The 11,959-nt window shown below is 47.5% G+C and overlaps 1 protein-coding gene across 1 annotated transcript; it reads left to right on the top strand.

Moving 5' to 3' along the window:
- The first annotated feature begins 4,192 nt into the window (after positions 1 to 4,192).
- Positions 4,193 to 11,580, top strand: LOC103677300 (zinc finger protein 239-like). The gene is made up of 3 exons (XM_008706572.2): positions 4,193 to 4,207; positions 8,743 to 8,869; positions 10,778 to 11,580. Exons 1-3 carry the CDS (start codon positions 4,193 to 4,195, stop codon positions 11,578 to 11,580), a joined length of 945 nt encoding a protein of 314 aa, XP_008704794.2.
- The last annotated feature ends 379 nt before the right edge of the window (positions 11,581 to 11,959 follow it).

The raw sequence follows: 11,959 nt of genomic DNA, 5'->3' as shown, positions 1-11,959 counted from the left end.
TGACACACTACCCCACTTCTCCCTCCTCATCTCCTCAATCCAGGGAAGGAACGCTGTCTACAATTGATGAAGATTCTTCCAAAAAGATTGTAACTCAACTACAAATATTGTGCAGGGTCTCTCTTAACTCCCCTCTGCTTGCCTTCCTGCTGAGCAAATTTTTTCTCTGAATTCCCCTCTCAGAATTTACTAATCAGTGTCCATGGACCACATAGCATCTCTGTCGATGGGATCAGTGCTTCCACCTCCAGCAGCTTCCACTGGGGAAGTAACAGTGTCCCTGAGTCATTCTTCTTCTTCCCAGCCCTTGACACAATAGCCTTCCTTTCCTCACACATCACACCAAAGCTGTGACGGTCAGCCAGTGCTCAGCCCACAGGTGAAAGGGCAAGGGAAGGATCAAAGAAATTGAGGGTCACGTGAGAGAAATAGAGTCAATTGTGGGAATTTAGGGGGTCAGAGGTGATCATAGAATTAAATGCTGACATCTCTCTTATCAGTGGCTGTCTTTGGCCCAATATGTCACCCTGGATTTGGGAATTATATTGTGGGTCTGGAAATTATTGTGCTGCCTGGACACCAGAACTGAGTCTTTGAGAAAGGAAAGGAGAAGATGGAGGATGTGTAAATAAGGAAGATGAATATTCAGATATCTGATACTCTCTCTACCAACCTTCAGAAGTCAGGCTGGTTTCTAATTCTCTTATATGGCAACACTTCACAATTAATGACGATAATTGGGTGTTTAGTCAACAATGAGACTATATATCCCCGGCTCAGCTCAATGAAAACCACTTTGTAGTCCTGGAGGTCCTTCCCAAGCCTGAGAAATTCAGTTCTCTCCCATTATCATATTTCTAATGCTAGGACCTCAAGTACCCAGTAGGAAATGGAATCACTCTCTATAATAGAAGTTGACCTGATGATACATGTTCTCTCTTCTTGTTTGTGACTTCATCTTACAAAAAAATCTCCTTGGGGTACCTGGGTGGCTCATTCAGTTAAGCATCTGCCTTCTGCTCAGATCGTGATCCCAGGGTCCTGGGATTGAGCTCCATATTAGGCTCCCTTCTCGGTGAGGAGTCTGCTTCTCCCTCTTCTTCTCCCCCAGCTTGTGTTCTCTCTCTCAAATAAATGAATAAATAAAATCTTAAAAAAAATAAAAGAATATCCCTATCTCCAGGAGACCTATCTAGGGTGGGATCTTGCTGCTTCAAGAAGTAAGATTTTCGGGGTGCCTGGGTGGCACAGCGGTTAAGCGCCTGCCTTCGGCTCAGGGCGTGCTCCCGGCGTTACGGGATCGAGCCCCACATCAGGCTCCTCTGCTATGAGCCTGCTTCTTCCTCTCCCACTCCCCCTGCTTGTGTTCCCTCTCTCGCTGGCTGTCTCTATCTCTGTCAAATAAATAAATAAAATCTTTAAAAAAAAAAAAAAGAAGTAAGATTTTCTTCCTTTCTTTACCTGGGCTAGAGGTTTCATTCCCCATCCTGTGCTTTCTCTTGGACTTGCAATGAGACTTCCAGGAAACATAGGCTGCAAGTTAACAATCCCCAAAGAGTGTTTTCCTATTCATAACCACCTTCAGAGTCTTATATTACTGCACTAATAGCAATAATGATTTTCAGACCTTTCCAGGTATTGTTTTAAAAACTCTAAATATTTTCACTCATTTAATCCTCATTGTTACTTTGCAGTCCTCAAACAGCCAAGACACTCAAACCATGTCATTTCAAAAGCACTTAGGCAACTTGCTTTTAACACAAATGCTTAGGCTCTTTCTTACCTCAGTGATCTAGGGACTTCTGTGTTCTTGTTTCTCCAGTGATTCTGATGTACCCCCAAAGTTTGAGAATACCTGCACTAGAAGGAAATGCCAATTAAAGAACTATCTAGTGTAAGACACAAGCACTCGAGATCCACCTCAGACATAAAGTCACACATCAGAGAACATGATGTCCCCTGCTCATCAGCTATTGACCAGGGAGACAGGCACTCCCCCACATATAGATTCACCATCACATTCTAACCCTCCTCTAAAACTACAGAGCTTTGTTCCTATCAGGACACATTTAAGCAAGTTTTCTTGATCTTCCTTGCTCATCTTATGGAAAAGAAACCTGAATATCTTAGATATACGTCACATGATTAATATTTTAGGTTTTGACCAGATGTGTGCTGTCTGAGGTTGGGTTTTGTAGAAGCAGAACCTGGCACAGGGTTCAATGACATGTGATTTATTGAAGAGAAATTATCAGGAAAAATTGAAGGGCGGAGAACGAGGCAAGGGAAGGAGCCACACAGGGCTGCGGCCTCATGTGGAATTTACATCAGCCTGATCCCTCACACATCTCTAGAGTGTAAATGGTACCACAGGTGGTCCTAGTTTGAGGTATAGGAGCACTCCTTTTGTTACTCTAGGTCAAGCAGTATTTAAATACTCCCCAGATAAACTGCTTCTGTGTTTACTTTTTCTAAAACATTGGACTTACCTGTAACTGCAGAAATCCATATATGAAACATTTTACTTTGTATTATTTCTGAACATTAATTTCTTCTTCTGTTGAGTCTGGGTTGCAGAGCTATGAGCATTCTAGAAATCAATCTATCAGTGAATTAAAATGCTGACATTTTTTACAAAAAAACTAGAGTTCTATATTGAAATGTCTACAGTCTGCCTCATTTGGGTGTTTAATAGATTCTAAAACAAAAAATGTTCAAAAGTGAGATCCTAATGTTTCCAAGCTCTTCATTGGCACCACCACCACCCCTTCCCATCTCAGTTAAGGACAAAATCCATCCTTCCGTTTGGGACACAACCCTTGAGTCATCCTTGACTAAGCGTGACATATAAGCTGACCAGTGGAGGAGAAGCCACATTCTGATCTGAGGACATGGAGCTGTGTAACAACAATCATGTGCAACTTCTCATTAACAAAGACGCTATAGAATGAGAACACAGGGCACCTTCTCAAAGTGAATTTTTATTGAATAAATGTTAACGCATAGCATGAGGTAATTAGTAACACTGTGCATAATTTTGCTAGGAGACGAAAACTGGTAAGGAGTAATTTACTTTTCACAAATGGTTTTCAGAGATAATTTCAATTCCGCTGGTAGATACTATCATTGCAATTACAGCAAACAGATTGAGATCAAGAAAACCCATTTATCTTGGAGTTCAAATGGTCACTTTCTGCACATTCTCTGACCGTGGCCATTACAGTCACCGTCCCAACAGAAAATGAAATTTCACAAATACTTCTCCTTTTCAAATAGATCTCAGGTTTCACACTACTGAAAGAAACAAGATATACCTTGGAATGTGGGGTAAAAAATACCCCATTGATGAGACGGTGCTGCTCGCTAGGTTGGATAGGTATACAATCTGTGAGTATACAGGCAGAGAAAAAAATGTATTTTCTGAGGGAAAAGGAGACAGTGCCTTGGCCACGTGATTTAAGGCTGTCTGACAGTTCCGCCCTCTCTCCCTCTCTCTCAACTGCGCCCCGGCAGTGTTTTCTCTATTGTCCCTGCATGATTGAACCCCACAGAGTTGACTCTCAAACTTCAGTCTCCCTAGAACTGAAGAGCAGCAAGACAGAGAGTCCGCCGTGTCCTTTTGGGAGCCTAAACTTTGGGTACACATGAAGCAATACGTCTAAGCATTTCTCCTAATCGGAGAAGCCGTGCCCCAGAAACCGGGCGGTGGCCAGTTAAGAAGGGACGAAGCCTCGCCGCAGCCCCAGAGCCTGAAGGCGTCATGTCCCAGAGGCCCTCACGCAGGCGCCACTGGTCGTTTGAGGTGATTTCTGGAAAGGCGCCCCTTGAAGCAGCAGGCGGAGCTGCGGGAACCATATTACCCAGCAGGCTCAGCGGCAAGAGGCGGTAGCTCTGGGCCAATCACAGCACAGGGCTGGGATCCCTCGTCACGCGAGACCTACGGCGCCTTCCTCGTGGAGGTTGTACTGGGTGTTCCTGGTTCTGTTCACGAGGTCACGGCTGCGGGACCCTGAGTGGACTTGAGGCCGAAGGCCAGAGAGGCTTGAGAAGAGGCGTCGTATCCCCTTTGCACCAGGGCAGGGCTGAGGGTGTGTGGGGCAGGTCAGTGGAGCCCTTGGGACCCTCCCCGGCCTCCCACCTACCGCGGCCCCCGATCCACGCACAGGGCCCCACGGAGGCTGCAGAGTAGCAGATGGACCCGGCACAGGTGAGTGGATGACCCCTCAGGCCCTGTGGACTCCCAACCACGCAGTCCCAGCACCTCCATATCGAGGATAGTGTTGTCCTGGGTCTCGTCACTTCCTCTAACTGTGTCGTTGTGTCTAGGGGGCCGTCTTGATACGGAAGGGTTCCCACCTCTGTCGATCAGTGAGGTGTAGAGGGGTGTCTCAGACACACGCACAAGAGGTGCAAATGCGGGGATGTGAGGCTGAGCTGGGCGGAATCGCAGCTCTCCGTTTTGCGTGGGGGAACAGACAGCCTCAAGGTTGGGAGCCAGGTCTGGAATGACAGGCTGAGGAGCCGGGTCTTTTTGAGGTTGGTGGGAGCCATGGAGGATTTGAAGGAGGGGAGGAACGTGATTTGGGTCAAGTCTTTAATAGGCTTCCTCTAGCTGTAGAGTGGAGAGTAGGCAGGGGTGAGAGGAGGCAGGGACAGCAGGGAGAAGGCTCCTGCAACCCTCTCATAGTACCTGGAATTCTCTTTTCCCCACGTCACCCTCAGCCACCCTTGCAGCTGAAGCATGTGTCATAGGTGTGCAAAACAAGTTACAAAGCCTACAGCCTGGGTTCAGCTCCAGGCTCTGCCACTGCACCTCAGTGGGATAGTCGGCTTCCTTGGCTGTGAGACGGACTGATTGCAGTGTCTTCCCTCTGGGGTCCTGGTGGCAGATGTGGGGGGCAGAGTGTGAAAGGCAGCACAGCATATGCAGGGAATGCCCAGTAAATGCTGGTTGTGGTCATTCATTTCTGTAATTTCTGGGGTCGAAGGAGGCCTTTGACCTGGTCGTCTCCTCATGGCAGTGTGGGTGAGAGGGAAATGGGGCTTCCCAGAATCCCCCTGTCCCTGCACAGTCTGAATGAATTGAGTTTCAGAAAAGAGCCCATTTAACAATGTAGAGACTTCAGGGGCCGTTCTGGCTATGTCCCAGGGCTTTTGAGTGAGTCTCATCAGTGCCTTTGTCTTCCACCTCTTGGGGTCAATGGGAATATTGACATTTCCTCCCCTTGGCTTGAGGGGGTCAGAGAGGGCATATGTGTGATGTGTGTCCTCCAATGTCAAACACTGCCCAGGTAGCCTCACTCTGAGCACTGTTCTCAGGAAGCAGATCCCCTTGATCTTAGGGGCTTACCCCAGGGGAATCCTGCCCTGGGGATTCCCCTGTCTCAGGCCTGCATCCAGCCGAGGACTAGGGGAAGAGAGAGTCTAGGGGCAGACTCACAGTGGGAGCAGTATTTTTGGAATCACTGCTTCTCTGCTGGGATGAAAAGGGCCCTTGGGCACTGGGAGCCAGGAAGGTTACTGGGTTCATCTTGCAGTTGCCATCTGTTTATTAGGAGTAAAGCTGGCTTGCCACTTACAGTGGCAAAATTATTTTTCTGTTTAAGACATTTACTTTTATGTGAAAAGTAGATGCATTAAAGATTCAGTGGTGGCAGTGTGCAGGAGCGTGGTATGCATTTAGATGTAAACACACAGTAGACCCCAGATCTCTCTCCACTACGTGTCCCCCTCCCTTCATTCCAGCCATTCCAGTGCTCCTCTTCAGCAAGGCCATCCCCAGCTTTCCTTTTAAAATGGCCCCGTCTCTCTAATCTTGTCCCTTTTTTTCTTGGCCTCAGAACTCATCTGCATCATCTTGCTCAATTATTTAGGCCTTGTTGGGGATCTTTCTCCAACGGGGGCTGTGATTCCTCTTTGCTGCTCTGTCACCAGGCCTATGACAGGGCCAGAGCTGTAACAGGACCTCAATAGCTAGTTGGAGAATGAGACTCCCCTCAGTGGGCTCTCATCACACTTAGAATCTATGTTCAACACCCCCCCCCATGGCCTGCTGCACCTGTCCCTGTGACTGCTCTGTTCCACCCACGTGTCTTCCTTTCCTTTCTTCCCCATTTCATGGTCCTGCTGCTATGCCGTCCTCCACTTGCCAAGCTCTTGCTCACTTGCCAGCCTTTGCCCTTGCAGTTCCCTCTGCCCACGACACTGTTTCTGGAACTCTGCAGGGCATCCCTATGCATTCCTCAGGCCTCTGCTCAAATGCCACTTCTTCGTCTTTCTAGTTGTAGCTAAAGTACCCCCTGAACCCACATGCTTGGGAGCTAGCATTTTTGTCCAGAGTTGAGTGCCAGGTTGAGATTTACCGGAAAGGAGGAAAAATAATCATAATCAAACAGTGGTCATAGCTGAATTTCACTGAGCCCTTGATTTGCTTTGAGGGACAGTTATTATATTTCATCTCATTCAGTTCCCATCTCCTCAGAGTTAGGTTCTGTTATCATCCCTGTTTGACAGAAGAGGAACTGGAGGCTCAGAGACGTTAAGTTACCTACCCAAGGTCACACACCTCTTAAGTAGTTGAAACTCACATATTGTCCATTGGCTACCAGAGCCTGTGTTCCCAACCACAGTGGGCTGGGGATGCCTGAGGATGACACCTGTATTAAACTTTGTCAGGTGGGCAGGGCTTTCTCCTGCAGGTGAGCTTGAAAACAAGGAGGGCAAGAGGAGCCATCCCAGATAGAGGGAACCTCGTGGACAGAGGCAGTGAGGACAGAGTTGTTTAAGGAGGCACAAGAGGGCCTCGTGATTGCCAAACCCCCCTCTCCCCCGCTGAGATGTGTCTTGGGAAAGGGAGCACGTGTGGTCATTTGCTGGATGTTCCCCCCGCCCTTACCCAGGACACACATCACAGCCAGTCAGAGGGTGCTGTGTATGTTCTTATGGCCTCAGTGGCGTTATTCTCACTCACTGGGGTTCCTTGGTCCTTACAGTGTTCATGACTCAGGGACACATGCTGTCAGGACTCAGGAAGGGAAAACTGACTGATAGCTCACTGTGGAATCTCCTGGGGAGTCTGAGAAGGCTGGAGGCCCAAGCGGGTGTGGGGAGCTGGCCCAGGCCCTGCCTCTCCCAGGATGAGTGGCGCCCCCATCAGTGCCTCTCCCATGAGGAGGGTGAGGATGGCTCCAATCCTCTGTCCATGTCCATGGAAGTATGGTCAGGGATGCCAAAAGTAGATTAACAGCAGCAGTTATTAGAAGTGCTTCACCTGGGGCGCCTGCGTGGCTCAGTCGGTTAAGTGTCTGCCTTCGGTCGGGTCATGATCTTAGGGTCTTAGGATCGAGCCTCATGTTGGACTCTGCTTCCCCCTCTTCCTCTGCGCTTCTTCCACTGCTTGCTCATGCTGTCTCGCTGTCTCCCTATTTTTCAAGTAAATAAATAATCTTTATTAAAAAAAAAAAAAAGTGCTTCACCTGCAGTGATGGAGGAGTGTGAGGGTTACCACAGACCTGGGCCAGAAGGACCTAGGTTCAAATCCCACCTCTGCTGTGTAGTTTGGGAACTCTCAGGTGACTCTCTGTAGCTCCCTGAGCCTCAGCTCGCTGACTGTGATGTGGAGATGCTGATGGCATTTAACTGCATGGCGATGTAAGGATTAATAAATGTACAGAGCACTGTCATGAGCCAGAGACTCTAGTGTTGGCTTTATGAATATTTTCCCTTGAATTCTCAAATAACCTGATAAAGTAAGGGAATTATTATTATTTTTTAAAGATTTTATTTATTTATTTGACCAAGATAGAGACAGCCAGCGAGAGAGGGAACACAAGCAGGGGGAGTGGGAGAGGAAGAAGCAGGCTCATAGCGGAGGAGCCTGATGTGGGGCTCGATCCCATAATGCTGGGATCACGCCCTGAGCCGAAGGCAGACGCTTAACCGCTGTGCCACCCAGGCACCCCAGTAAGGGAATTATTATTATACTGACAGGGGAGATCGAGGCTCAGAGAAACTGAACGGCTCCCCCAAGTTGCACGGCAGGCCAGGTGTTGATTCAAGAGGTTGAATTCAGGGGCGCCTGGGTGGCGTAGTTGTTAAGCGTCTGCCTTTGGCTCAGGGTGTGATCCCAGCATTCTGGGATCAAGCCCCACATGAGGCTCCTCTGCTAGGAGCCTGCTTCTTCCTCTCCCACTCCCCCTGCTTGTGTTCCCTCTCTCACTGGCTGTCTCTCTCTGTCAAATAAATAAATAAAAATCTTTAAAAAATAAAATAAAATAAACAGGTTTGTTTAAAAAAAAAAAAGAGGTTGAATTCAAACTTGGGAGTCTGCTCCAGAGCTGCGGACAGTTAATGCCTTTACCACAGCATGTGAAGCCCACAACCCAGGGCAGGCACACAGGAAGGACCAGGGAGGTTTAGCTTTGGCTTCTGCTGTTCTTATTGTTGGAATTATCATGATTATTTCCGTGTTCCTCTGACATCCCAGACCACTTACCGTCTGCCCTCACAGTCCTCATGGGAATGCGATTGTATGTATCATTCTCCATTGTTTCCACTATAGAAGGCTTCTCTGTCTGCCTTCATGTCTGCCTCCCCCTTAAGTCCAGCTCAGAGCTCGGCCCTCAGGAGGCCTCAGTGATTCAGGGCTGGACCTCTGTGCCCCTTCACCAGAGACTAAGTTATAGGCTCTGATCCTGCCTAACAGCCGTAAAGCAAATAATGCCACTGTGTTTGATTTTCCAGGCACCAGTGACCTTCAAGGATGTGCTTGTGACCTTCACCCAGGAGGAATGGGAATTATTGGACCTGCCCCAGAGGACACTGTACTGGAAGGTGATGAGGGAGACCTGCAGGCTTCTGGTCTCACTGGGTAAGTCTTCTCCTCGCCTCCATGTGGGGACATGCAGCGTCCTTCTTGGTTTCTTCTTTTCTGAGGCCTGACTGGCAGAGCAGGCCTTTGGAGCAGCCTGCCATCCTCCCCACGGTCCCCGCCATGTTCTGGGCTCACTTCCTCCTGCCTGTTCTCCATTTGTCTCCATCAAGAATCACCAAGATGGTGGCTGTTCCCTTTTTGATTTGTCAGATTTTTTTTTTTTGTATATTCCTGATACTAATCTTTTACCCATTATGTGTGCTGCAGTTGTATTCTTAAAAGCTTAGCTTTTTAGAAATTTTCTTTAAAGCATCTTTTGATTAAAAGAAATTCGTATTTTATTTAGTCAGATCAATATATCTTTTGTTTTATGATTGCTGCTTTTTGTGTCTTGCTAGGAAATCTTTCCCTACACCAAGGTCAAATTGTATTCCTTTTCTGTTGCTTACTAATCTGGAATTAACTTTGTGTATGACATGTGGTAGAAATGCAGTTAACTTTTTCCTGCGTGTGGGTTACCAGGTTTTTAGCTTCATTTGTTATATAGTCCCTTCTTTTCCCACTGATCTGCTGTGCCACCATTGCAGTCTGTGAAAGCTGTATGTATTCATGGGTCTGTTTCTGAGCACCATTGTGGCCTGTTGCCAGTTTTCCTTATGTCTATGCCAATACCACGTTGTCTTGATGTCTGTACTTTCATCGTAACCCTAATACTGGGAGGGCAAGCCCCATCTCCTTATTATTCTTTTTTCAGTAATGTTCTTGGCCTTTAACTCTTGCATATAAATTCTAGAATCAACTTGTTGAGTTTCATGGAAAATCATGTTATCTGGACTGGTGATGAACTTATAGATTTGAGGAGAGTTGACAACCTTGTTATTAACATCTCCATTCGTATAGCTTCTCTTTAATATCTTGAAGTAAATATTTCAAATTTGTCTACGAGCTTTCGTCTATGTTTTAGTCACCTAGCTGTTTCTCACACACAGTAGATTTAATATGTCCCCCTGTCAAGTCCTGCTCACCCTCAGCCTTGTAGACACTGTCCTGGGAGTGGAGGTGGCTGTATTTACTCTCACCCTTCCAAACTCTGGAGTCTGCACCCTGTCTGCATTCCCAGCCACATCTCCGCCATCCTCTCGTGCTCTGAAGTTCCCTCAGCATCCAAGATTCTCTCTAGACTCTGCATCTTTGTACACTCTGCTTCCTTTGGCTGCAGTGCCCTCTCACTTTCTATCTGTGGTAACTCTTGCTTTGTTAGGACTCAGATCTCAAGAGACCTCCCAGTTGTCTTTCTCTCTCATTTGGCCTAGGTTAGATGCCCCCTTCCCTGTGTTCCCTGTGACATCCTTTCTTAGAACAAACATAGCACACGATGTCGTCATTTCTCTCCCCTCTGGATAGTGAGGAAGGGATTCTTCTCTGGCCCCTAACCCAAATTCTCCCCAGGGTTGTCCCTTTAAAGATGTCAAGAATCCAAGGACCAGCAAACAAAACAAAACAAAACAAACCCAAAACCAAAAAACAAACCTGAGTTTCAGAGATGTGAAAATATAGCAGGTATCAGTGGCCCTGTTTCCATCTTCCTTTTCCCAATGGCTTGGTGATTTTCTCCCTTCTATGTTGGCGTTGCTAATAGGTCTTTTTTGTGTATTTGATTCCCTTCAGATGACAAAGCAAAAACCAATACCACAAAGCCTTCTGCTCCTCAGCCAGCCTTGTTTGAGGGACGCTCACCCCACAGGTTACTGACTGAGGAAGACTCCAGTGTTTCCACATTGGGAGAAGCCAGGGGACAAGAAAGACCATCAGAAGAACAGGGAGGGCACATAAGGACAGGGACACTCCCCTACAAGGAAACCCTCCCTGGAAAGGTAAACCCTGAATGTGATGATTTGGGAACAGGTAAAAATCTGTGCACAGATGATTTACAGGAGCAAGTCTCTCCAGGAGATGCTCTCCTTGAGTGTGAATCACATAGATCAAGGAGAGACCCCTTGATTCATGGAGGAAAGAAATCCTACAAATGCAAGGAATGTGGGAAAGAGTTTATCAACAATCACTTCCTTCTTCAACATCAGTGGATTCACACTAGAGTAAAACCCTATAAATGCAAAAAGTGTGGGAAGGCCTTTCTCAGGAAGGCAGATCTCACTGGACACTACAGCATTCACATTAAGAAGAAGCTCTATGAGTGCATCGAGTGTGAGAAGGCCTTCAGCCGCAGGTCACACCTCACAGAACACCAGCGGGTTCACACTGGGGAGAAGCCCTTTGTGTGCATCGAATGCAGGAAGTCCTTCAGCCGCAGGTCACACCTCACGGAGCACCAGCGGATTCACAGTGGAGAGAAGCCTTATGCGTGCAGTGAATGTGGAAAGGCCTTTGCCCGCCACTCTGATTTTGTTCGGCATAATAGAACCCACACTGGAGAAAAACCCTTTGAGTGCAAAGAATGTGGGAAGGCCTTTGGTAACAGCTTTTCTGTAACTCGACACATGAGGTCTCATTCTGGGGAGAAGCTCTATGAGTGCAGTGAGTGTGGGAAGACCTACAGCTACAGCTCAACCCTCAGTACTCATCAAAAGATTCATAGCGGAGTAAAGTCCTACAAGTGTAAGAGATGCGGGAAGGCCTTTGACCAGAAGGCAGGCCTCAGTCAACATCAGAGAACTCATACTGAGTTCTTCTTAAAGAGACCTTTTTAAAGTAACTACAGTGGCAAATTGTTTGACTGGAGGGAAAATGTTACTTGGCATCTGAGAGTTCATTTCCATGGCTTTCCTGCATACCGTGTCCTCCTTCATGTGCAGTTTGTGCTGTGGCTGCAGCATTACCTTTACCCGAGGCTGAGCCCTGGCACTACAGAGACTGGACGCCAGTCTCCCAAAATATGACGTGGCTCTCAGCAGAGGGACCTTTTCACGCCTGAGAGTGCTTTGCTGTCATGTAGCCCATGAAGAGACCTGGCCCTCAGTTTGTCCCAGAGCAGAAGCGATGTGCTTTGCAGTGGATGAAGGGTCCTCTCCCCTCATGGTCCATGTCTCCCCATCTAACTTTCTGCTTTTACAGGGGCCTGCTGTGCTT

The sequence above is a fragment of the Ursus maritimus genome, unplaced genomic scaffold (assembly GCF_017311325.1).
Source record: "Ursus maritimus isolate PB19 unplaced genomic scaffold, ASM1731132v1 scaffold_19, whole genome shotgun sequence".
NCBI classification, from domain to species: Eukaryota; Metazoa; Chordata; class Mammalia; order Carnivora; family Ursidae; genus Ursus; species Ursus maritimus.
This window is presented reverse-complemented; position numbering and strand designations above follow the sequence as displayed.

Coding starts and splice junctions, on each gene's coding strand:
- LOC103677300 (XM_008706572.2), top strand. Junction 8,870..10,777: donor CAGGCTTCTGGTCTCACTGG/GTAAGTCTTCTC, acceptor ATTTGGGAACAG/GTAAAAATCTGTGCACAGAT.